This window comes from Caretta caretta, chromosome 4, assembly GCF_965140235.1.
Source record: "Caretta caretta isolate rCarCar2 chromosome 4, rCarCar1.hap1, whole genome shotgun sequence".
Lineage (NCBI taxonomy): Eukaryota > Metazoa > Chordata > Testudines > Cheloniidae > Caretta > Caretta caretta.
Window position 1 is genome coordinate 139667083 of NC_134209.1, and position 26721 is coordinate 139693803.

General features: G+C 45.1%; 1 protein-coding gene across 3 annotated transcripts in view; it reads right to left on the bottom strand.

Moving 5' to 3' along the window:
• REEP1 (receptor accessory protein 1) overlaps positions 1-18535 on the bottom strand; it is a 102186-nt gene extending 83651 nt beyond the window's left edge. For 2 of the 3 annotated variants that reach the window (XM_048849190.2, XM_048849189.2), the window contains exon 1: positions 18198-18516. In XM_048849190.2, coding sequence (XP_048705147.1) covers positions 18198-18221 — 24 coding nt within the window. In that variant the 5' untranslated portion in view covers positions 18222-18516. Of the gene's footprint in view, positions 1-18197 lie in introns of all 3 variants that reach the window. The other variant, XM_048849191.2, reaches the window with a different exon arrangement.
• Between the last annotated feature and the right edge of the window lie 8186 nt (positions 18536-26721).

Sequence of the window (26721 nt, forward strand, 5' to 3'; positions counted from 1 at the left end):
GTTAATACCCCTCCAATCATAGGTAGGAGAGGAAGTAGGGGGAAAGCACCCAGGGGCATAGGCGCCGACTCCGTGGGTGCTGCGGGGCTGGAGCACCCACAGGGAAAAATTAGCGGGCGCTTCGCACCCACCGGCAGCCAAGCACCCCCCACCAACCCTCCTCCTCCTTCCCTGAGCACGGAGTCCCCGTTCCTCCCCCTCCCAGCACTTCCCACCCACCGCCTAACAGCTGTTTGGCAGCACTTAGGACTTTCCGGGAGGGAGGGGGAGGAGGTGGTAAAGAGGCTGGGCAGGGGCGAGGACTTGGGGAAAGCGGGTGTAACTGTGGCAGGGTGAGCGTGGTGCACGGGTGGACGGAGGGGGGCCAGGGGTGGTGGGGGGGGCAGGTCGAGCACCCATGGGACAGAGGAGAACTTGGCCTATGCCTGGGGGTGGGGGTGCGGAGTTGTTAGAGGATTACAGATTGTTGTAATAAGCCATAAATCCAGTGTCTCTATTCAGCTCATTCTATTTAGTGTCTAGCAAAGTTATGAATTTAAGCTCCCAGGCTCATCTTTTGAATGTGTTGTGCAGGTTTCCATTAAGGATGAGGACTGATAGGTCAGACACAGAGTGATCGTTTTGAGAAAAGTGTTCTCCCACAGGTGATAATGGCGTTTTTGTCTTTTGTCATTTTCCTGTGTGAGTTCATCAAGAAAGAGCGGAATGATTGTCTGGTTACACCGACATAGTTGCTATTGGGACATTTAGTGCACTGCATGAGGTACACCACATGTTGTGATAGACTGTGTAGGACCCATGGATCTGTAAAAGGTGTGTTGTGGTGGGTGTTGATCATTGTAGCAATGGAGATATGTCTGCACGTTCTGCATCTGTTGTTCTGGCAAGGTCTGGTTCCGCTTTGAGTTGGTGTGTTATAAGAACAGAACATAAGAACGGCTACACTGGGTCAGACCAATGGTCCATCTAGCCCAGTATCCTGTCTTCTGACAATGGTCAAAGCCAGGTGCTTCAGAGGGAATGAACAGAACAGGTAATCATCAAGTGATCTATCCCCTGTCACACATTCCCAGCTTCTGGCAAACAAAGGCTAGATCTGTGGGAAGCTTGCTTCTGATGAGTGTGGAGAGGCTAGTGGGTTGTTTTGAAGACCAGAAGAAGGGGTTCAGGAAAAATTTCTTTCAGGATGGGATCTCCATCGAATATGGGTTGTAGTTGTTTGATGATACCCCGTATGGATTCTAGTGTGGGTGGGTAGATAAAAACTAAGGGTGTGTCAAAGGGGGTTTTATTTTTATATTGAAGCAGGTTCTCTTGGGCATTTGAGTGGCCTTTTCCATGATGTGATCTATTTCTCTAGTGGAGTATCCTTGTTTGATGAAGGTGGTTTTGAGTGTGTTAAGGTGTATATACCAGATTTTCTCCTCAGATAATATTCTGTGATATCTGATTGCATGGCTGTAGAGAACAGATTTCTTGGTGCGTTTGGGCTGGTTACAGGATCTATGACGGTAGATGTGGTGATCCGTGAGTTTCTTGTATGTGGTTGTCTGTAGGGTTCCATTGTTGAAGCTGATTGTGATATCCAGGAAGTTGATGCTCATGTGGTAATGTTCCAGAAGGACGGTTTGAGGATGTCTTCTGTGAGTCCCAATATTCCTCCAGTAAGAGTGTCGTGGCCAGATATAATGCATCTACCTGGGTTCCCTTGTTGGTTTATTTTGGGAAGCATGTACATAGGGGTGGGTACATGGGGGATGAGTTTGTAGAGTTTCTCTTAGAGTTGTTTAGTGAAGGATGTGATGATATCCTTAAATTCCTGGGTAACCTGTGGTGTGGAGTCTTCTGTGAAGTCTTTCTAGTAGGTGGTGCTGGAGTAGTTGGCTGGCCTCATTAACATAGTCATCATAGTTGAGGGCTACGATGGTGCCCCCTTTGTTTGCTGGTTTAATCACTATCTGGTGTTTAGATTTCAGAGACTGTATAGCTGTGCTCTCTGCACTGGAGGGACTGTGGTGGGTGTGATGTTTGTTAAGGATTTCACAGTCGAGCTCTGTATGGCTTGAAAGCATCTCTGAAGTTGGTCCAATAAAAGATTTTTCCTCACCCACCTTGTCTCTGTACTATCTATGTATATGCAACATGTATCCTTCCCTGGGGGGCCAGCATGGATGTGATCTTGCATTCAGGCTGCAAGTAGCCTTATGCACAGCTCTGCTCATCCCTCTTCACAATCTAGCAATAATCTGCATGTGGGGAGCTGTGCATACTGGCCGGTGTCTGTGACTATGCAGACCTCACCCTTTCATCCCTGGGGCATGCCCAGTGTAGGTCCTGTTGTGGAAAGCCTACAGAGGAGTATTTGCATGAGATTTCCAGGACCCAGAACCAAGAATACCTGTCAGCTACAACACTACATATCTGCTACTGGCTGATAGATTGGCATGAAGTTATGTGCAGCACCAGCTATAACTTCTCCTTAGATACGGAGACAGTGATGAAGTATGAAAGATGATAGATGTTTTCCCTAATAGGCAGAAAATGGTTTTTAAAAATATGTGCTCTGCTTGAGCCTAAGTCAAGTCCCATTAAAATCAAAGGGACTTTTTCCATCCAATTTAATGGGAGATGGCTCTGGCTCCTCATCCTCACCTTGCGCTGGGTATGAACTCTGTATTAGAGGGAAGCTCAGCCAGCAAAGTTCCAGCTTTGAACATTCACAAGGCCACATGGTGTTTGGATCCCAGGTTTTGGTTTGGTCTGTTCTATTGCTGAGGGAGGGCTGCAAAATTTGGATCCGCATCCAAAAGGGAAGTTCCCCAGAGGTTTGGTTTAACCCAGCAAAGGGCTGGAAGGGCTATTGGAAAGCCTCTTGTTCAAATTCCAGCACTAAATGGAAGGAAAGGGAAGGATGATTGCCCCACTACCGGGCAGACTGGTGTTACTCCATTGACTTCAGTGGTGTTACACTAATTTACATCAGCTGAAGATCTGGCCCACCATCTCTCTTTTAGGGTCGAAGTAAAAATATATACAGTTAAGTGCAGATTGGTTACAAGAAAGTGGTTTTGGTTTGCATCCGAAATAAAATGGGTTTTCCAGTCCTTTGCTTCTCCTATCTGCATTAAAATCCACCCTGATAATGGGCAAAGGCTAGGAATTTTTGTGGAAGCTCTTGTTTATAATAGTGGCAGCAGATGACTGGCTCAGTCCCACTGACAAAATAAAACCTGTTGCAACTATTTCAAACGCCAACTAATCTTCCTTTTTGAGCCACTCTATTTTATTCCCTTATGGAAAAGTGCTGTAGAATTAATAGGAAAGAACCTAGTAGAGTCCTATAGAAATCAGTATAAAAGCCTACAGAATTGAATAGAGTGTGATTTTTTTTCTGTGGGTTTTTGAACCATCCCACTGAATTCTAGAGAAGGAAAGTCACTCTATTAGCAAAAGAGCTACAGAAAGGTTAGCCTTGTCTATTAAATTCTATAAGGTTTTTTCATAAGGGTTCTGTGGCTCTGATCAGGGATAATGGTAAAAAGACTGTTACCTATCAGCTCTATGTTCTTGGGGAACCAAGGTGCAGTGCCCAGCCTATCTGACTCATGAAAGACCTTCTCCCTGCCCAGCCTCTGCTTGAACCAAAGCGGATCAGAAGAAAGACTTACAAAAAGCAATGAAAAGGCAGTGGAAGACACACCTAAACCCGTTCCTTGAGCCATCTGTTTACCCATAAACAAATCTAGTGTTCTCTCTTGAACCATTGTTCTTTCCCTAAAAAAACCCCTACCCATGCTCAAGTAAGTGCTTTGGTGCCTGGATCCAAAATCTGTATCTATTCCATTGGGACTTCATATTCTCCTGTCTGGTCATGCTGGGGGCTCTGCCTGTCTCCAGCACTCTGGGCCCTCAGTTACCACCACCACCTGGGAACCCCGATCAATTCAAGCTTCATGGAGTGGTGAGAACCCAGCTCTCTCTCTCTCCCTCTAGGTATAGCCTTCTGACCCTGACTTGTGTGATCAGTTACAGTTTTCTAAGGCTGACTTTTATAATCAAATTTAAGTTAGACTTAATATTATAATTATTTTGTTTGTTTGGCTCCCCTTGTATGATTATTACCTGACAATAAATAACTTTCATTGTTAAGCTGGTTGCTTCTTTCTCTCTCCCCCACTCATGAGTGTTTTTGGCTTCCCCATTTGCTCTGCAACAAAGCTCCTCATACCTAAGCTAAAGATCCCCGCAGTGCCCAAATGTCCGGTGGGGTTTGCTCATCAAGTGGGTTACTACCAGAACAATTGTAACGTGAAAGTGGGGATAGGGATGTGCTGAAACTGGGGCATATAAGGGTGGCAGATTGAAAATGCTGCTCGATCCAGCTGCTGAGGCGTGCTCTATTCCGGTGCGGTGCCCGTGGCATCTCAGGGTGACAGCTTGGAAGTGCTGCTTGACCCAGCCTGCTGAGTCCGGGGACATCTAAGGGGTCAGCTTGGGAGTACTGATTAACCCAGTCCTCTCAGACACACTCTGTTAATGTGTGCGTCTGATTCTGGGGCTGGAGGAACCCAGCCCTGAGGAACCTAGGTCCTGCAGGATAGCTCCGTTGGGAGGGAACTTGCAGCAAGGAGAAGTAGAGCTCCGTATGAGAACACAAGTGACACAAGCAGTACATTGACAGAACTACAGACAACCTCTCCCCCCCTTCCTCCCCCCCCCCGCAGGAGAGTAACCCTAATAAATGAGCATACCCCAAAGTAATGGGCAAATCTGGTATCATTTGAACTAACAGGACATATGCCAATTGTCACCCTGATCATTTTGCCTATATGCTGTATTCTATTCCACACTTCTCAGTGGCTTCTTGCTTTTAAGATTGTGCTGTTTAGTGCCTTGAGTATGTCTTGGTATATTTTGTACAGTACCGGGCACAGTTTGGACACTACTGAAATATAAATAATGAAATATTAGTGTTGTTATATATTATTAGCTGGGTACAACTCTTTGTAGAGGAATTGTCATTTTTGTTTAGGGGAGCATTTTCAAGCTGTCACTCAAACTTGTACATGCATATGTTTACACTTTCAAATCAGGTATCAGCTACATAATTACCCAATCAGCATGCCCATCTGTTTCATGTATCAGTGTGGGGTTTGTGTGCACAAACAGATGCTAAATTAGCTAGTTTAGCGGACAGCCCTTAGTGTAGCTGACCTGACGTGGTAGTCACCGACGAGGCCCAGAAAAAGATCATCCTCGTTGACGTCATGGTCTCCTTTGAGAACAGGACCCCGGCCTTCTGCGAAGCCCGAGCTCGTAAGCTGGAAAAATATGCTTCCCTGGCCGACACCCTGAGAGCGAAGGGCTATGAGGTGCAGATGGATGCCCTGATTGTCGGAGCCCTGGGCGCTTGGGACCCCTGCAATGAGCGTGTGCTGGGGACCTGTGGGATCAGTCAACGCTACGCACGGCTCATGCGGCGCCTCATGGTCTCGGACACCACCCGATGGTCCAGGGACATCTACATCGAACATATCACCGGCCACCAACAGTACCAGGAGGCGTGACCCGGTACGACATCGTGCATCAACTATGGGAAAGGGACTGAGAGACTTTTTCCATTGGACCATATGAACTGGAACCATAAACTCACTGAATGTTAAATCTCACCAAATGAAGGTAAATCCATCCTCATCATCGTATCCACTCATTATACTCCACACCTGAACATAGCCATTATATGAACAACATACCCCCATATCTCAATGTCTGTACTTTGACCCGTTAACCTTTTACCCCCAATCGGGGAGATTGCAGATTATGTATTCCTTACGCCACCCATTCCTAAACCGAATTTCGCACCCCTTGATAATCTGTACCTTATTCCCTGATAACCAGAAACTTCTGTGCTTAAACTCTGTACCATTTTCTTTTTACTTCAACATCATCTTGATAAAATTATTAATTCTAACAAGCCTTGGAATCTCCATGTCTTCTTAATCTCCATGTCTTCTTCTATAGGTATTCAGCAGACCCTCAGTGATCATGCACTGGACTATTGTTATAAGTTCCTTAATAATATTTAGGACCTATATACAGTAGTGCATTTTGTACACGGACCTCAAAGCACTTTCCAAATATTGATGAAATAAGCCTCACAAAATTCCTGTGAGGTAGGAAGGAATTGGTATGCTTTTATAAATTGAGAAACTGAGGTTACACAGAAATGCCAGCTAGAAGACATGTATAGGGTCACACAAGCAGCCTCTGTCATAGAACCCAGATCTCATGACATGCTATGCTTTGATTGTTAGATCATAATTTTCCCCTAAATTACCACTTCAATCCTGCTCCTGCTGGCATCAATGAAGCGGGGGAGGGAGGAGAGCGCGGAGCAATTTGTCACTGGTTTCAATAGGAGTAATACCGGAATTTAAAAGAAGGGTTACCATGACAGAACAAGCCATGTAGTTATGAATAAAAGCTTCCTCCCCATAGCCTAGCTCTCCTTTTACTTGATCCTGTGGAGAGGACATCATAGTATGTTGCCATGGAAATTATTGTGATCTAAATAAATTTGACAAATCCAGCCTTATGGATCATATTCTCCTGTGGATCTTGCTTTAATTAAATATTTATGACATCGCTAAATAACAGCTTTCTGTAGACAACGAAGAGCTCATGAATGATGCCAAAACGGTAATCTTGGAAAATTACATCCTTTTGTTCATCCACAAAACAGGTTCAGCAGAAACAGGGATGATGCAAGCTTCCTCTGTGAGGCCCTGCCAAAGAGATTCATGGTGGATAAGGTAATATCTTTTATTGGACCAACTTCTGTTGGTGAGAGAGACACCCTTTCAAATGTATGCAGAGCTCTTCTTCACATCTGGGAAATGTACTCAGAATGTCCCAGCTAAATACAAGAGGGAACAGATTGTTTAGCATAACTAGTTAACACATATTTGGAGGGACCATTCAAGGTAAATTGGCCTGTTAACACCTCTCCAGTCATAGCAGGAAAAAGGGGCCGAGGGGGAGCTGGAGGCACGGTTAATGGGTGAGATAGATGGGTTATATATAATAAGCCACAAATGAGTGTCCCTATTCAGTCCATGGTTTTTAGTATCTAGAAAAGTTATGAATTTAAGCTCCCAGGCTTGCCGTTTGCAAGTGTTGTGCAGATTTCCTTTGAGGATGAGGACTGAGAGGTCAGATAGAGTGATCGCTTTATGAAATGTGTTCACTCACGGTTGATAGTGTTCTTTGTCTTTTATCATTTTCCTGTGTAAGTTCATTTGAGAACATAGTGATTGTCTGGTTTCACCTACATAGTTGCTATTGGGGCATTTGGTGCATTGGATGAAGTAGACCACATATTGTGATAGGCTATGTAGGAACCATGGATCTTGAAAGGTGTGTTGTGGGGGATGTTGATCACTGTAGCAGTGGAGAGATGTCTGCAGGTTTTGCATCTGTTGTTCTGGCAGGGTCTGGTGCTGCTTTGGTGTGTCCTGGTCTGTGGGGAACTTGCTTCTGCTGATCACTTATTACAACAATCTATGACCCACTTAGTCCCCCCATTCCACAATGTTTTTCCTTGTCTCCCTATGACTGAAGAGGTGTTAACAGGCCACTTCACCTTGAATGTTTTCACTACTTATGCTAAACTATCTGTTCCACATTGTATTTAGTTGTGACACTCTGAGTTAGTTTCCCAGACCTGAAAAAGAGCTCCATGTAAGCTTGAAAGCCTGTCTCTCTCACCAGCAGAAGTTGGTCCACTAAACTATACTACCTCACCCTCCTTGCCTCTCTAAGGGCAGGCCTACACTACAAAATTAAATCGACCTAGGTTACATCAACGTACAGCCATACAGTAATAAAATTGCTTTTGAACTATGCTCCTTATGTCAGTGGTGTGCATCCTCACCAGGAGCGCTTGCACCGATTTAACTCTCAGTGTGGGACATTGTGGGATGGCTTCTGAAAGGCAACAACAGTCAATGTAAGTAATGCGGTGTCTACACTGATACGGCATCAAACTAAATACATTGACCTAAGCTCTATGCCTCTCAAGGGGGTGGAGTTGTTAAGTCGGCATTGTGGGCAAGTTACATTGGTGGGAGCTACAGTTCAGTGTAGACACTTACAGAGCTAGGTCGATGTAAACTGTCTTGGGGTACGCAAGCTCTTATCAGGGAGTATGCAAGAAAAACCCTGTAATGGCGGACAACACATTTTATTTAGTAAGATACGGCAACCTAATCAACTTTTAATCTCCTTTCAATTAAAATTACAGCCACATTGGTGTATGTTTCCTTTCTGTTGTGTGAGATTAACACTATAAACACGTATAATCGCTATAAGAATGCTGCCAATTAGACCTCATTAATTAGGTTAACTCTAATCTGGTGCCATAATAGGGATATGCATGCTGTCTATCACTCCACCGCAGTTCAGGAACCCCATTGCTGAAAATCCATCCATTATGGCCTGCACATTGCCGACGGTTACAATCCTGTGTAGCAGGAGGCGATTAATGGTCCTGCACATTTGCATAACAATGGCTTCCACAGTGGATTTTCCAACTCCAATGTGGTATTGCAAGTTTCTGCAGTGCGATCGCCACTTAGAATCATAGAATCATAGAATATAAGGGTTGGAAGGGACCCCAGAAGGTCATCTAGTCCAACCCCCTGCTCAAAGCAGGACCAATTCCCAGTTAAATCATCCCAGCCAGGGCTTTGTCAAGCCTGACCTTAAAAACCTCTAAGGAAGGAGATTCTACCACCTCCCTAGGTAACGCATTCCAGTGTTTCACCACCCTCTTAGTGAAAAAGTTTTTCCTAATATCCAATCTAAACCTCCCCCACTGCAACTTGAGACCATTACTCCTCGTTCTGTCATCTGCTACCATTGAGAACAGTCTAGAGCCATCCTCTTTGGAACCCCCTTTCAGGTAGTTGAAAGCAGCTATCAAATCCCCCCTCATTCTTCTCTTCTGCAGGCTAAACAATCCCAGCTCCCTCAGCCTCTCCTCATAACTCATGTGTTCCAGACCCCTAATCATTTTTGTTGCCCTTCGCTGGACTCTCTCCAATTTATCCACATCCTTCTTGAAGTGTGGGGCCCAAAACTGGACACAGTACTCCAGATGAGGCCTCACCAATGTCGAATAGAGGGGAACGATCACGTCCCTCGATCTGCTCGCTATGCCCCTACTTATACATCCCAAAATGCCATTGGCCTTCTTGGCAACAAGGGCACACTGCTGACTCATATCCAGCTTCTCGTCCACTGTCACCCCTAGGTCCTTTTCCGCAGAACTGCTGCCTAGCCATTCGGTCCCTAGTCTGTTTCTTGTTTCTCCACTGTAGGTGCTGTCTCATTTTGGTGTCTCTGCACTGGCGGGTTGGGGTGAGCTCAGCACACAGATACAGGAATGTGGTTTTGTGCATCCGAAAGTTCGGCAGCCACTGCTCATCATCCCAAACTTGCATTATGATGCGATCCCACTGCATGTTTTAGGGCATGTTTTTCCAGCCCAGAAGCTGCACTCTACCATCTGTAGCTGATCCATGAACACCAACAACCTTGAATTGGTTCTCGCAACGTCGCAGAAATGGTCATGTTCTCCATTGATTTGGTTCTTTTATGGTTCTGCAAATACTGGAGGATCATGTGTCCTATGTTTGCAATGCACAGGAAAATAGTGCAGAGCGGTGCAAGCTTCCATGTTGCTGTCAGAGACAGCTGACATCAAGAAGGGCCATGTGGGTTCAGGGGATTTTTCAACAAAGGCACAAAAAATATGGAATATAGATGACATTATGAGATAGAGACAGTTGCACACTGGGAAGTTGACCCCTTGCTCCCAGGCTCACCTATGTGACTTGTTTCTGCCCCACCATACGTTACCAAACTTCCCAAAAGACTGCGCACTGGCCGGTGAAGGGTTGCAAACTGGGATACCTACCCATAGTGCACCACAAGCACTCCTGGTGAGTATGCGCAGCGCCAATGCAAGGAGCCAAGTGTGCAAGTGATATGCTAACTGAGGCAGCTTTATGCAGACTTCACTTCCATCAACCAAAGTTTGTAGTGTAGAGGTGACCTAACAACATTTACAGCACATTCATGTTTGTGCAAGAAAATCTAGGTCACATTTGACAAATTAGACAGTAGCATTATCCCAGATAGATCACCCACATATCACATGAAGGGCAAACTAAATGCCGCACCTGTGCGGGATCCTCCTCTGTCAATTACTGTCACCAGCAGGTTACATTCCCCCAAAGCAAAGTAGCAGACACTACAGCATGTAATGGCATATGGCATGCATAGGAGTGAGGCAAGTTGTGAGGCTATGCAACCTCTGAAAGGGTTATGTTTCTGTGGATCACATTCATTTTTTCCTATGTGGTGCATTTATTAGCAGTGCTTAGCACAGCAAACCCTGTATGTTCATTTCATGGCTGGTGTTCTATCCTTTTCCCAGGCTGTGCTTAGGTTCATATAAAGCTTGCAGTTTTATTAAAACCATCACACAGCCCAGGTTGGCTATTCATGCTCTGCTATGCCAATGCTGTCTTTTGGCATGGCACAGTCTAAATGGCAGCCACAGCCCAGCAGCTGATATGTGACATGCCTTTCATTTCACTGATGCCACAACCCCTCAATGTAATCTGCAAACAAATGGAAAACAGCATAAGGATTGGACAGAAGGCTCTTTGCAGAGGAGGAATCCATCGGGTGAGGGGCAGGCTAATGCTCCTGGGATGAGTGCCCTCTTGGCTGACACACCAGGGAATGAACTGGAATTCTCCAAAGCTAAAAGCAGGAGCTGCTACACCTTGAACCAAAGCTCTGTAATTGGGGGCTGTAACAACGGCAGGTTGGCACAGCGGAGGACCCGTAACACACTCACCAGTGGGATACACTCAGATGCTGAGCTACCCTGAGGCCTAGATCTAATTTATTGGTCCTTCCCAAAACATACACCCACACTCCTAATATGTCTCCTAGGGTGGACAGGGCAAACTGACAGCTCCCAATTAAAGATGGTCTGCAAAGGAAGACAAATTGGGCTGGAGCCTTTTTTTTTTAATTCATTATCATGTGTATAAAGAACAGGAGGACTTGTGGCACCTTAGAGACTAACAAATTTATTTGAGCATAAGCTTTCTCACCTCTGCCACCATGTCAGGGTTCCTTCCCCGCTCTGAGCTCTGGGGTATAGATGTGGGGACCCGCATGAAACACCCCCTAAGCTTAGCAACTCCTCCCCCCTGCCTGCCAGGTCATCTGCAATTTCACTGACCGTTTGTGTCTCAGCAGATTGGTTCCCTGGATTCAAATTCAAACCCTCAGCCATTACAGGAGCAGGGCCTGGATCCTGTCCCAAAGAGACACAGTCACCCCCCAACAGGGTCTCACAGCTGATATCCTGGAGAACCCCAACAACCAGCCAGCCCAACACCTCTTGGGTCTGCACAGGGATCTAGGCCATAGGCAGGGTGAATGGTTCCATCCCTAGGACCCTCACCCAGGTTATACAGCCCCTCAGCATCTGAGGCTGCACCCCCTGGGGCCTAACAACAGTGCTCTCTGTTCCAGGGTTTCGCCACCCCAGGAATGTCTCCCCATTGACCACCACCTTCCGCTCCCACGGTGTGTCCTAGGGGCCTGAACCTAGGAGACTCCACACAGCCATATAAGTTGGGGTCAGGAGTGGGAGCCTGTCAACCACCCCACCCATCTGGCTGATGGCGTCTATGGCCATGGGACCCAGCAAGGGAGCTAGACACCTGGGCTTTTCAGCAGAGTCCCCCTGGTTCATATCGCCAGCCTGCTCAAAGGCAATGTGGTGGGCATCCACATCCCCCACCCCCTTAATCAGGGGCCACAATTTAGTATGGAGGTTCCCTGTGGAACTGGCATCCCCGGGTCTATCCCCTGAAAAAGTTGGTCAATGAAAAATATTTTGGGTGTTTTTCTGCTTGTGTTTTATATTAAAAACTGGGGGCTTGGTTGATATAAATCAGCGTCATCTGACTGAAATCAACGGCTGAAATCAGTGGCGATACTGATTTACACCTGTGGAAGGTGTGGCCCTCAGATCTAGCCTACCATAGATGACTCTGGCAATAGGAGAGCTATTGAAATGACATCACAAAAGAGTGAAAGCTAAGCAATTGAGCGGGAGCAGGAACTTTTAGTCATTCTGTTGAAAAACTCTGTGCTGTCTGTTTGCATTAACACCCATTTAGCTCCAGTGAACACTTGGTTGTTACATTTCAATATCCTCAACCCTTCAATATGGGATGAGAACACACAATGCATATTTCTGAGACCTCCAACAAGTTCTCCAGCAAAACTAGAAAAGATCAGACATGACATTTCTGATATTTCTAGTTAAAAAAAGGAAAAAACAAAACAAAAAAACCCACTTGCTCAGGCCCTTTCTCCACATCATAAAGTAACAAAACCTAATTTATTTAAAATCATTTGCAGATCACCTTTCAGTACATTGCTCCAGGTATTCCAGTACCCAAGTTACAACTTGCAACGTCATTAGATCAGTGGTCTGATCTAGTCTGGCCACCCTAACTTCCACATGTTAAAAATCAAAAGGTTTTTCACAGAGAAGGTGACATATGGAACTAACTTCCAAAGCTGGAGCAGAATTTTGTATTTGTGTGATCCCAAGCACTGGAAGAATATCCAATGCAAAAAGCAGCATATAGATTATTTCCCTGCTTCTAGAAAATAACAGGATTTATATCATAATACTTTACCAAGAATTTCTACATCACTTTCCATCTTCAAAATGTGTTCAGATATTAACTAATGAATTCATAGAATCATAGGGTTGGAAGAGACCTCAGGAGGTTTCATAGAATATGAGGGTTGGAAGGGACCTCAGGAGGTCATCTAGTCCAACCCCCTGCTCAAAGCTGGACCAATCCCCAATTTTTTTGAACTCTCAACCCTGGGTTGAACTCTCAATTGAACTCTCAACCCTGGGTTTAGCAGGCCAATGCTCAAACCACTGAGCTATCATCTAGTCCAATCCCCTGCTCAAAGCAGGGCCAATCCCCAACTAAATCATCCCAGCCAAGGCTTTGTCAAGCCGGGCTTCGAAAACCTCTAAGGTTGGAGATTCCACCACCTCCCTAGGTAACCCATTCCAGTGCTTCACCACCCTCCTAGTGAAACAGTGTTTCCTAATATCCAACCTAGACCTCCCCCACTGCAACTTGAGACCATTGCTCCTTGTTCTGTCATCTGCCACCACTGAGAACAGCCAAGTTCCATCCTCTTGGAACCCCCCTTCAGGTAGTTGAAGGCTGCTGTCAAATCCCCCCTCACTCTTCTCTTCTGCAGACTAATTCCCTCTCCTGGGAGGCAGAACAGGCATCTAGGACTTCACAGCTGTCATCATGCCTGCACACCATGGCCAGTGGGAACTTCACAGCAACAGCAAAGATAGAATCCCAGTCTATCTACTCCAACACTACAGGTGCCTATCATTTAAAGTAAAGGAGCACCTCCTGTGATGCTGGTAAATCGATGCCAGCTCTTGCTAAAGCAATAGGTGTCATCTGACAAACTCATAGCTAGAAATCAGATCAGCTCACCTGTATGTTAATATTGTTCCCAACAGTTGTTAGCCTTGTAAGGATGTATTTGGTGTCTAGACTACTGATGGGGTGTTTACACAACACAAGGCAGAGTCAGGAAATGAGGATAATTAACCTGATAAGCTGCACCTGAGGAAGGGCCAGGGATTAAAGGTCTGATTGAGGATGGAGTCCAGCTGGGGAGGAGCAGAAGGGACTGATATAAAGCTAGGAATCTGGCAATAGAAAAGGGCTATAAGGGAAATAGTCTGTGGTTGCTCCTAGGAGAAGGGAGATGTGTCTGAGTCTACAGTGCTAGGTAGCCTGCAATTATTACTCCCTGGGAGAAGGGAGATTAGGCTGGTAAATCCAGAAGGCTAGGGGAGCCATAAGGTAGAGCTGAGATGTAGGAGGGTGTCTGGGGAAGAGTAACAATACCTAGCAGTGAGCAGGTCACTGTCCCTAGAGATAAGAGTCCATAGACTGGAACCTGGAGTAAGTGGCTGGGCTGGCTTCCCCCACCAGCCACTGAAGAAGTAGCACAGTCCAGGCAGTGAAAGGAAGACTGCTATTTTGTATAGAGAGCCTTTCCTACCCCAGAAGGGGAGGACTATTGCCAGATTACTAGAGGGCTGAGTTGTGAAGGAGCACCCTGAGTCCCAGAGAAAAAGAAACAGGGAGAGGGACTGACTGAAGGGGCTGTTGGAGCTGCAAAGAGCTAATCCCCAGAGCAACCAGGAGGGGGTACCCTAGCTGTGAGTGGACCCTGTGAGAACTCTCTAAAATACTTGAGTTGCTGCATGCATTAATCTTACTTGTGATGGCTGTATCCAATCCTATAAGGCAGAGGTCCCCAAACTGTGGGGCATGCTGCTCTAGGGGGTGCAGAAGAATGTTTGGGGGAGTGTGGCAGGGCTCAGGCCAGTCCTGACAAGAAGTGGGAGCAGCTCCTGGGGAGGGGCATAAGCAGATTACATTGGAGTAAGAGGGGGCTCAACTTAAAGTTTGGTGACCACTGCTATAAGGTAATATGTAAGTCTTGCTTTACAACTGTAAAAATACCTGCTCTGAATTTGTGAACCTAGGCAGGAAGAGTGGTTCCCTCGCCCATCAAGGACTATCAAAAGTAAATGGGCCACGGTAGGACAAAAACTCCATTGATTTGCCTCCTTAACCCATGAAGTTATGAGCAGGAGCCCTCGTCTCAAAAGTTTGAGCTCTGGGAGAAGGACCTATAAGATGCTCACAAGAAGAAATAGTTCTCTCCTGCTGTTTGGACTCTTAAAAGGGCTGGAGCTGAGAAACGAAAGTAAAGATCTCCAGTGTCAAGATGGGTTAGTTCTAAGAATCTCAGTGGAGAGATTACTACAGGTCTGTCACCTTTTGGAACCTTGGATCGTAACTCATTTGTTTTTATACATTGCCTGCTTGAACATGTGAATAACTCTAATTTCTTTTTACTAGTTAATGATCTTTGGTGTGAGATCTAAGGTACAGATTGGTTTGGGAAGGATCTCTTGAGACTAGGAGCAACCTGCATACTTTATTTTTGTGTAAGTGACCATTTTTTCACTAAGTCCCACATGCCTGAATAGCAAGATACACTGAAGTACCCAAGGGGACTGTCTCTGACTCCATGGTCAGACTGTTGCAGTGATCCAGGAGTTAACATTTGTTACTGGGTTGGTGAAATCTAATTATAGAACATACCCCCAGCTTGGGGTGCCTGCCCTGAGGTTGGCACTTACAGTCATGATTTACTCTAGACAGAGTGACACTTCCTTTAAAATTGTTAGCAATATAGGGAATAGGACACACCACTGATCAACTCTGATTCCATCCTGTAGTGGGCAGTGGTCTACATGTTATAGATGGGGAAACGGAGACACATGTGGTGTATGAAATGTTCTTTCTGCTGAAAGCTGATGCATAATTTTCTGTCACTAACCTGGTGGTAATGGTGCAATTTTGTTCTTCTGTTTCTAGAATGTCTCAATCAAAGGCAAAGCCTCAAACACATCTCCAGGATGCAAAATAACAGACCTACTCCAGCCCTCCTCTAGAGGTGAAATGATTGGCAGTCTACTGACAGGCCCCAAAGGATGTTCATTTTTTCACTCTCTTGCAGTGAGTGGCAAAACTCCTCTGGACTCCGGTGGGAATAGGATTGGGCCTGTAAAGTAATCATGAAGATCTTCCCTACTTAGATGCGGGTAGGGACTGTCTCTGTTCTGTGTTTGTACTGCACCTAGAACAATGGGGTCTTGATGATACTAGTAATATTAAGCAGATGAAACACACACCTGTCAGCTAAACTGTAGCAAGATGTGGTTTAGAAAAATAGATACAGACAACAGGGATGCTGAGGCTGCCAGAGTTCAAGCTCCCAGGAGCCTGGGTAGGGCATTCTTTTGCCTACTGTGGATCTCTCTATCACTAAAGATCAGCTGAGCTGCAGTCCCATTAAGGACTTGATCCCAAGCCTGTTGCAGTCAGGAGTGCTAAGAGCATAATGCAAGACTCCCCTTTATATGAATGTAAACAGGGATTTACCGGAAAACCAAGAAATCAAAGGGATGGGCAGAGAATATGGCCCTAATTAGACTACAGTGTTAATGCCTGCATATGAGACACAGATAACTGCACTTATGGGTGAACAAGAAATTCATAGCTAGTTAGATAAGATTAGATCTTAAAATATGTGGCATGTATTAAAGTTAATTGGTTGCACAAAGGAAGAGGTAGCAATCCAAGCTCAGCTACATTTTGTTGCAACATTTCTTCACCATCCTATAATTTATCAGAATTCAAACAGAACAAATCAATAGTATGACCATCCAAATTCAGATTTGACACCCCACCTGCCATTTGGAGAAAGCAGATGAGACTATGGAAGTCTGTGTTCAGCTAATTGTTACTGCAGATATCAAATACTGAATATCCTGCCCCAATAAGATTTCTGTCAAACTCAGTGTGTTCTGTGAAATCATGTGTTTGAAGTCTAAGTCAAATTACCATCTTTCCTTTGGTTTCCCACTGGTTCTCTTTGTTCCTGGGAACTCTGTTGGATCATGTGGTGATAAAACAGATTTCTCAGGGGGGGCCAGAACAGCCTTGTAGGACATGAAATGAAGCCTTGAAGTGATGTCTCATTATTGCCAATGATATCTGCACAGTTCTAATGTTCATATTTGAATCATTTAAATCTTTCACATGCTTCCCCAGAATAAAGTGCAAACCCAACAACAGTTACCGACAGCTGCAGGTGGATCCAGATCATATAACTTGGGGGCTTAAAGGGAAAGAGACCATAATTCTACACTGGGAAAACTCCACCTCTGAATGTGTGACCTGCTCCTAGGGGCTTCTGAGGATTAAGAGACACTTGTATCCCCTTGTCTTTAATTTCATTGGGCAGAGGCAGACCCTGAAAATATCATTTCTAAATTGTGCTGATTGTGCAACATCCCGACATGCTTCTCGCAAACAAAGAAAGCGACAGGCCTGCAACTGATCAACCACCATGACTTGAGAGTATCACCTGTGTCCGCCTCAGTCTGTTTAATGCCCAGAGAGGAAAATGACCAGCAATTTAGTGGATTCAATCAGTGTACTAACCTTGACCATTCCAGAAGGCAAAATGACAGATCGGCCCCTATGCTCCCCAACCTTAACCATAAACCCCCTAGAGTGTATCCCGGAGAGATGCAGCAAATTTGGCTGTATGGGGAATTTGCTGCTGCTTTTCTCTCTATCTCTCCTCTCCCCCCCCCCCCCCCCCCACCTGGGAAGCATTCCCAGTGAAATCTTTCATATTCCTAAAGTGCAGTAAGGCTAGGACTCACTAAAAAGCATGGAATTGGCACAAGGGTGAGGAAGCTGCAAGATCCCCCGCTTAGATTCATAGGTTTGGTTGGGGTGCCAACAGGGTGGGAGTATTTGATATTCCCCTTTTATGAAAGGTAATTACAAAATGACACTGCCCGCTCCTCGCCGCCGCCTCCTCTGATCCCTCTGGGCAGCGCCCCCTAGCGATTATCAGCCAGATGTGCCATTTTCCAATAAACAAAGCGGTACCCCTGAAATCAACTTTGAATTTTTTTTTTATTCTCCTTTGGTGCTTGTTTGCCCCCCCCCTCCACTTCCCAGCCCTGGGGGTTTGATTCGTAAAGCATAGAGCGGTGCAAACCACCCTGCTTATTCAGCAATCTCCAAGTAAACGCAGAACGAATGCCTGGCTGGCAAAGGGTTTTCCTGCACTGTACAACAGAGGATCGCAATTTTTCCCCCATACTGTAATTTTCCCACGGTGTAAAATACGGCTTGATCCATGCAATAATCCTTCCCCTTCCGCGCCCCCCCCCCCAGTCCAGCCAAAAGAACCATTAGTAACAACCTGCTAAATTTAGTTGACTAGTCATGATCTGGTATTAATAGCAGCAGCATTCAAGACATGCCCTGCACACAGTGTGTCTGTGTGCGTCCGCAAACCTGAGACACACACACAATGCAAGGGGCGGACTGGACTGCAGTGAAAAATACAGAAAAAACAAACAAACCCCCTCTACTCACACAACTAGCCTGGAGATGATCCATGACACCATGGCGCTGTGTGCAGGGGGTCGCTCTCTTGCCAGGGAGGGGTCTCCCTGTTTCTCCGTCCCTGAATATGTCTGTCTGCGGCTCCCACCGGAATGAGCAGGGCGAGCGGCTCAGCCATTCAGCATTTCAGCGCAGCCTCACTCCGCGCAGCTGCTCACGCCAAAGGGGCTCCAGCGAGCGGCTGCGGAGGGGATTGGGCAGGACATTAGGAGTCATCGACGGCTGGGTGCACCCACAGCTCTGCAAGCCCCGTCTGCGTTTTCACTTTCTCTCTGGCTCCGGCCTCTCTCTCCCATGCCTGCCTGCAGGCCCCACTTTGATCTGCAGACTGTCCCATGTGGCCCGCATGTTTCCCTTTATAGACCCCAGGGTCTTCCATTCTACTTCAACAATACAAGGAACTAGCTGCGGGGTTACTGCCACCTCTGTTAGCCTGAAAAGGAGCTGCTGGGCTGTGTATCATAGTCCCTATACTGCTCCCAGCCAAAGGAGAGCTAAGTTTTTATTAATTTGTATTATCTGTTTTGCGGCAGTGCCCAGGAGCCCCGTGATGGACCAGGGCTAGGCACGGTACAGACACAGAACAAAAGGACAGTCCCTGCCCCAAATTTTAGCTCCTCTGTCTCTGAGCAGACTAGAGGGAAAGCAAAGTGCTTTCCCTCTTCTGCTCCTCTGTCTCTGAGCAGCTAGAGGGAAAGCAAAGTGGCTTTAATTAATTTAATTTAATCCTAGGAGGCCACTGGTGGCTGCTACTTTACCTCTTTGGTCCAGCAGAAGAACACAGTGACACAACACAATGTATCATAACATTGGCATAGGAAAGTCATGACATTGTCCCACTGTGTGACAATGCATTGTGATCACATCCACTCCAAAATAATCCCTGACTCTTCAACCGCTTCAGGCTTCTTCTTCAGGACATGGGGATTCAGACCAGGCACCAAGTCTTACCCAGTTTTTAGAGGGAGATTCCCTCATTTTAAATTATTTTTAAAGCAGTTTCTCATAATTATGATGAAGGATTTTTCTGTGCTCATCGATGTGCCTTACAAAATCTACACCGGACTATTCTGAAGTTTCCCTCATTTAAACCATCACCGCTTGATGGCCCCATAGGATAGACAGGAATCCTTCTGTCGGGCAGCATCCCACGTTATAGGAGTCTCGATCCCATGCTGCAGCACTGGGAGGTTGATTGACAGATATACATGCTTCTGAAGCCCGTCATCACAGGAAGCACTATAGCACTAGCCACAAAATCTCATTTACAACTTTCTGCAGTGGAGCCATACAGTGGAGTCTGGACTTGGTCTAATTCCAGTAGTAGGTCTATTCCTCCACTAGGGGGAACTGTGTTTATGACCACAGATACAGTCTATAACTGGAACAATCTATAAACATCTGGAGGATATTAGGGCTGAAAATGGGCATTCCAGCTTTATTTGCTTTAGATGTACAATGCTAGGCATTGCTATTGGCCATGGGGGTGTTTCGTTTACCATACAAACCAGGGAGAGATCATGGAGATTGGCTTGCAAGATTTGTTACTGTAAATGGGTTTATATAGAAATTGGTCATAACTTCTCAGGACAGGGTTGCTTGCTGGAGGAATTCCGTCACTCCAGAGTAGAAATAGTGCTAGGTAGCCCACACTGTAACCCAGGAATCTATATTGTAGCTGGTTCATCAGTATATGTAGCATGGTGCTATCCAAAGAGGAGCAAAGTGGTAGCCGTTTTTGGTATGTTGGCAAGAAATTCTCAGCACACCATAAGAATTTAAGAACTGCCATTCTGGATCAGACCAATGGTCCATCTAGCCTAGTACCCTGTCTCCAATAGTGGCCAGTACTAGAGCTTCAGGGGGAGTGTACAGAACAAAGCAGTTTGGAATGATCCACCCTGTCTTCCACTCCCAGCTTCTGGCAGTCAGAGGTTCAGGATCACTCCGAGCCTGTGGTGCATCCCTGATGATCTTGGCTAATAGCCATTGATGGACCTATCCTCCATTAACTTATCTAGTTCTTTTTTGAACCCAGTTACACTTTTGGCCATCACAACATCCCATGGCAATGAGTGCCTCAGGTTAATTGTGGGTTGTGTGAACAAGGACTTCCTCTTGTTTGTATTAAGTCTGCTGCCCATTAATTTAATCAGATGAGCCCTGGTTTTTGTATTGTGAGAGAAGTATTTACCCTTTCCATCAACTTTTTCCACACTGTTCATGATTTTATAGACCTCTCTCATACTTCCTCTTAGTCATCTCTCTTCTAAGCTGAACAGACCTTATCTTTTTAGTCTCTTGCTCATATGGAAGCTGTTCCTTAGCCTGCATCATCTTTGTCGCCAATCTCTGAACCTTTTCCAGTTCCACTATATTCTCTCTGAGATGGGGCGACCAGAACTAGACCAACCATTCAAGGTGTGGGCACACCTATTTATTGTGGGGGTTTCAAGTTGCACTTTTACAAGTTTCACTTTTCACAATTACTATTAATTATGTGATATTATTAATTATATTATATCAAAGGCCTGTATAGTGATTTGTAGACATCAAAATAAAACAAAGTACTTGCCATGGGGAGCTTGCCCTATATTTTAAGCATAACACAATGACACAACAGGAAAAGACAGCAGATCCTAAGGGCATACTTGACAGGGTGTGGTAGTCCTACCTGATTAGAGTTAACTAACTCCCATTCAGACCTCACACAAGTGTAGAGTGGGGTAATAAAGCAGGGTTGGGGACCAAATCAGGTTGCCAGAGCAAACCCTGGAAACTATATAAACACTTACGTGGTAAATACAGGGGAAGCGAGGTAATCAGATACTCTGTTAATTGATAGATACAGTCTGAGCAGTAGCCCCCCTGTCCCCCCATTCAATCTTGGTTGATTCTGCATTGGGTAACAGTTGCTTTTTCCTTTTGTTATAACCTGTGCACAAGAAAGATCAAGAATAAAGCCTTGGAGAAATGCTTTGCTTGTTGAAAGCCGTTCTTTTGTTGCTGGACCAGCTGACCCAGTCCACAAAGGAATATAGTGGGGAGACAGACACAGGGAGAGGATTAAAGCTCCAGGGACATTTTGGGGCTTGTTTATACACTCAAGGTTACAGACGTTGCAGGTGTCATAGGATGTTAATGTGACATTTTGCACAAACTTGCACAGAATACTATGCTGATGGGTATATTCTAACACTCTACATAGATTCTGTCACTGTAATATCTGAGCCTTGTTTCTCAAACGAAAAAAGAATATATGGTAATTTTCCTTAAATAAGGAGTGAAGACCCTGCACCTTCCCACGTCAGCAATGAGGCCCACCCTGAGCTGAAGTTTAACAGCCAGGTAACCAGCTTTGGAGGGGAAATTGGTCATGGTCTTGGAAGACACAGATCTAAATGACTGCACCATGGTTCCAGTGAATCAGATTACCCCCCTTTGGCCCTAGAAGTGGAGTTGCAATTCTTACAGCTAAGCAATCAGTGCAGGGCCCCAAATATCTGAATATTGCCAGATCTCCAGAACCACTACAAAAAATAGCCACTCACAGGGCACAGTGACAGTGTCAGACCTTGAAACCGGTCAGGAAACACTAACTGCCAGAAGAGGAGGAATTCTGCATCTACAAGGCATTCCCTCTGATGGAACCCCTCCCGTCTTTGACAGTCCCAGAGAGGAGAAATCTCAAAATCAGTTGGGAGGCATATATATGTCATTTAGAAAATGCTATGTCCCAAGTATTGGGACAAGCCTGTGGTAGAGTCTGAGCAGTACATTTGAAAGTTTCCAAGGCTTTCTCTGTAAATAAGAAAGAGGTATGTTTCTGCACAGGTTTGACTGTATGGCTAAAATAGAACCTGAAAGTAACCCAGAAAGAGAAGACTGATGTGACAGGTGAATAGATGAGCTAGGCCCCACCAAGAAGCATACACGTATACACATTATTTTGGATAATCTATATTCCAAGAGAAATCAAGGGAAACCCTAGATTATTTTTAAACATTTAAGGATTGAGGTTATTTCTAAAACTGGCTGACACCTCCAAAGCCCTACAATAATGTCTATCCTCCCCCTACACTGAGCCGAGAATAAAAAAAAAAAAGCAATAGATTGGTTGGACTTCTCAACAGACTCATAGGATGGCCCAGAAAGCAGTAATCTACCTGGAAAGTAAGTACATCTGATAGGTATAGATTTGTCGTTGAGGATACTTCCACCTCTCCTGTATGACCAGGAGGCTCTTTTTCTCCATAGCTCACCTCTCATAACAGGGTAAGGGATAAAATCTGGTAGTTGTAATACCATTAAGACTTGTGACAGAGTTGCATAGGAGGGCCTGCATTTGTTTTAGAGCTTCTGCCTCTATATTGAATATTTAACATTTTTCCATTCTGTCCCTTCAAAACAAACTCTTCCAGTCCAATGCATTTCAAAGTCACTAATAATATTTTTCTCCTTAAATGACCATTTCCACAGCAGTCAAGGAATGGTACCCCAAGCCTGGATCTGGACACTGGAGAACTGCATCTAGATGCAAAAAACTTCCTGTGTGAAATCCTGACCCCATGGAAGTCAGTAGCAAAACTCCCATTGACTTCAACAGGGCCAGAATTTTACCCCTTGGTTTTTCTTAAGAAGTCATATGCCAGACCTATCCTCTATGGAAGAGAGGTTTGCAAGTTCTCCTGCCTCTCCCATCTTCTGAGTAAGTAAGCACAAGGAAACAGAACTGAAGTTCTCCAGCCTCAGCAGAACTATCAGCTGTTGAACGCCATTATGAACACCATTTTCTATATTCCCCCACAAGGGAAACAACATTTCCCAATTTCCCTTGCAACTGCCCTATGGAGCAGTTGTAGAAATGTGGACGTCTACAAGTAGATTGCGTGAGGGATGCACATGAAGGGGATATGATAGAAATAAGCAGCAGTGCTGCGTGAAAGAAAAGGAACTGCAGCAGGCATACCAGAAGTCCAGGGAGGCTGTGACAGTCCAGTTGGGGTTCCGAGGTGCAATCCAGACCAGCGAGGGGTTGTGTCACCATTTTCCCTGTAACCCTGCATCCCTCACAATTCTTTGCTGTTGGAGGTCCCAATCTGGGCTGCTCACAACCAGCTTACAAACATGCAGCTCACATTCTGAATGTCTGTGTGCTTACACAGCCCTGGTTCAGCAGCTCTCAGCAGCCTACCTACAGCCAAACAGCCCCATTCTGGCTTCCACCAGCCTGGGTTACAATCAGCAGGATGACCCCAACACACTCCCAGTCCCACTCCCCAAACCGTGTTCTCTGCAATGTCCAGCCCTTTCCTGGACAGTTCAGAGAAATAATATGGTTTGTTTGTTCCTCCAAAGACATAAAAACTTATTAACTTAACTGGGGTAAATACACCCTTCCCTTTAAACACAGCACTGAGGTGGTTTATAGTAGGAATAAAACCAATTAATTAACAATAAGATATAGGTTATGTGATGCCAAGTAATAAGAATAAAGTTAGAAAGGGTGACAAGTAAAACAAAAGTGAAAAAACACATGTAAAAGTCTAAAACTTAATCTAGTGAGATACAGGCTTTGTTCAAGATGGTTTCGCTTACCAGTCACTCTTTTTTCCCAGCCATGGCTGACTTGCCCTCTGTCACAACCTTCCACAAAAGCATAAGGTTCTGGCTACCCATGTCTTCTTAGGTGAAAGATCTTTGCCTAAGCAGGTTTCTCACCTATATTCAGTTCCAGAGACTTCAACCCACCACTGGTTTAAGGACCCATCTTTCTTAGCTTGCAAGAGCTCTGTTCCATTGTGTCTGTCTAGTGGTGGATGCCAAGGATGACTTCTGACCTTGGTTATTTCTTCCAAAGTTCAATTAACTCGTTTCAAAAGGCAGGATGACCTCATGCTGTTCTTCCCTTTCTGTGGGCTTCCCTAAGCAGCGTGGTACCTTCCATTCAGCACGATGGAATAGGGACTACTGTCCAGACATGTGCTGGGTCACGTTGTTTCCCAATCACCCACACCAGTGGTGTGTACTGTACTTAATGATTTTTCACATTGCCAACACTGTCCATCGTTGATTCAGATGGGAATGTGTCTTCCAATTATAAGGAGCATATCGAAGCCTAGATGGAACTTCCAGAAGGCAGATTGGGGCTCCTTTACAGAGTATTTAGAATGGAGTGTCATAACCATCTAATTAAATATCATCTCTGTGGAAGATGCAAACCATCATTTCCGCTGTGCCATTTTTAAAGTTGCAGGTGCAACAATTCCACATGGCTTCCGACCATTGTATATTCCATGTTTGAATGAGCACTGTGCAGACTTGCTGAGGCAGTGTGAGCAGTCAGGTGATCTGGAGATTGCGGACCATCTTATGAATCATTGGATACCGCTTGCTGGGCTTGATGGGAGGAAATGATAGTGGTGCTTGACTTTTCACGGTCAAGCTTGAAGAACTGGAGCTTAATTCATCAACTAGATGTGGCTCAATGTCCATGTGCACAAAGCAAGCCTGCAGTTACTCCAAATCAGATAGCCAGTCACCTGTTGAAAGTCAACAAGGCTCCCATTGACAGAGTTGTCAAACAACAGATACTTGACGAGTGGCAGCATTTCCTAAGGAATAATCCATCTATTAGTAAGATGGAGCCATTCACTAGTTTGGAATTGGATAAAGTGCTGAATGATTTAAAAATGGGTACAACTCCCAGATATGATAGAATTGCACCTGAATTCATGAAACATCTGGATCCTCGTGCTCAGGAATGACTTGTTTGTTTTTTCAACAGAGTTCTGTGGGAATCCAGACTGCCTAGAATCTGCCGCCAAGTGAAGGTCACTGCCTTGCTGAAACCTGGGAAAGATCCATACTTGCCTTCGAGCCACAGACCAATTTCACTTGTAAGCATCTGCTTTAAGGTACTTGAGCATCTGATTTCGCAAAGAATTTCACCATCTGTGGAAGGTATGCTGGCACCAGAGCAAACTGGTCTTTGCCACGGTTACAGTACATGTGATCAACCGCACTTACAACTTGTGACAGGTTGGGTCACAGAAACCCCCTTGGGACTGCCACCTGATGTGTTGGGATAACCTCTGAACCCATTTTCCCTGGCAGCTTGGGACTTCAGTACCTTGCCTGGTTGTGCCAGACACGCTAGCCTTCTACAAACACAGACCCAAGTCTGAAACACGTCCCGCAAAAGCTGCAGGCTTAACTGAAAACAGCTTAAGAAGTGCTCCTGTCTCCAACACCCAGATACCCAGTTCCCAATGGGATCCAAACCCCAAATAAATCTGTTTTACTCTGTATAAAGCTTATACAGGGTAAACTCATAAATTGTTCGCTCTCTATAACACTAAAAGAGAGGTTTCAGAGTAGCAGCCGTGTTAGTCTGTATTCGCAAAAAGAAAAGGAGTACTAGTGGCACCTGAGAAACTAACCAATTTATTTGAGCATAAGCTTTCGTGAGCTACAGCTCACTTCATCGGATGTAGCTCACGAAAGCTTATGCTCAAATAAATTGGTTAGTCTCTAAGGTGCCACTAGTACTCCTTTTCTTTTTACTAAAAGAGAGATATGCACAGCTGTTTGCTCCCCCAGGAATTAATACTTGCTCTGGGTTAACTGATAAGTAAAAAGTGATTTTATTAAATATAAAAAGTAGGATTTAAGTGGTTCCAAGTAATGACAGACAGAACAAAGTAAATTACCAAGCAAAATAAAATAAAACATGCAAGTCTAAGCCTAATACAGTAAGAAACTAAATGCAGGTAAATCTCATGCTCAGAGATGTTCCAATAAGCTTCTTTTACAGACTAGACTTCCTCCTAGTCTGGGTCCAACAATCACACACCCCTGTAGTAACTGTCTTTTGTTCCAGTTTCTTTCAGGCATCTCTGGGAAGCAGGGTCTATCTACTGAGACAGCTGAAAACAAAATGGAGGGATTTCCAGGGGCTTATATAGTCTCTCTCTTGTGGGTGGAAACCCCTCTCTCCCCCTGTGTAGAATCACAGCTACAAAGATGAAGTTTTGGAGTCACACGGGCAAGTCACATGTCCATGCACGACACAGTTCTCTCCAGGCCGATGCCATTGCCCACATGTTAGCCTGAATGTTCCCAGGAAAGTTCAGATGTGGATTGGCGTCTATCAAGGTCCATTGTTAGCCAAGTACTCCCAATTACTTGAATAACCCCTTCAAACTATGTTGACCAAATCTGCCTTAGGTGCTTTTGACAGCAAACACTTTAAATACAAGCATAGAGCCAACCCTCATAACTTCAGATATAAAAATGATACATGCATACGAATAGGCTGAATACATGCAGTAGAACATAACCTTTGCAAACATATGTTACATGGCATATCTAGCATAAAACAAATTCCAGTTATGTCATATTTACACTCATAAGCATATTTCTATAAAGCATTATGGGGTACAGCGTCACACAACTTTCATTGAAAATGAATTGCAACATAAGCTGAAGACTG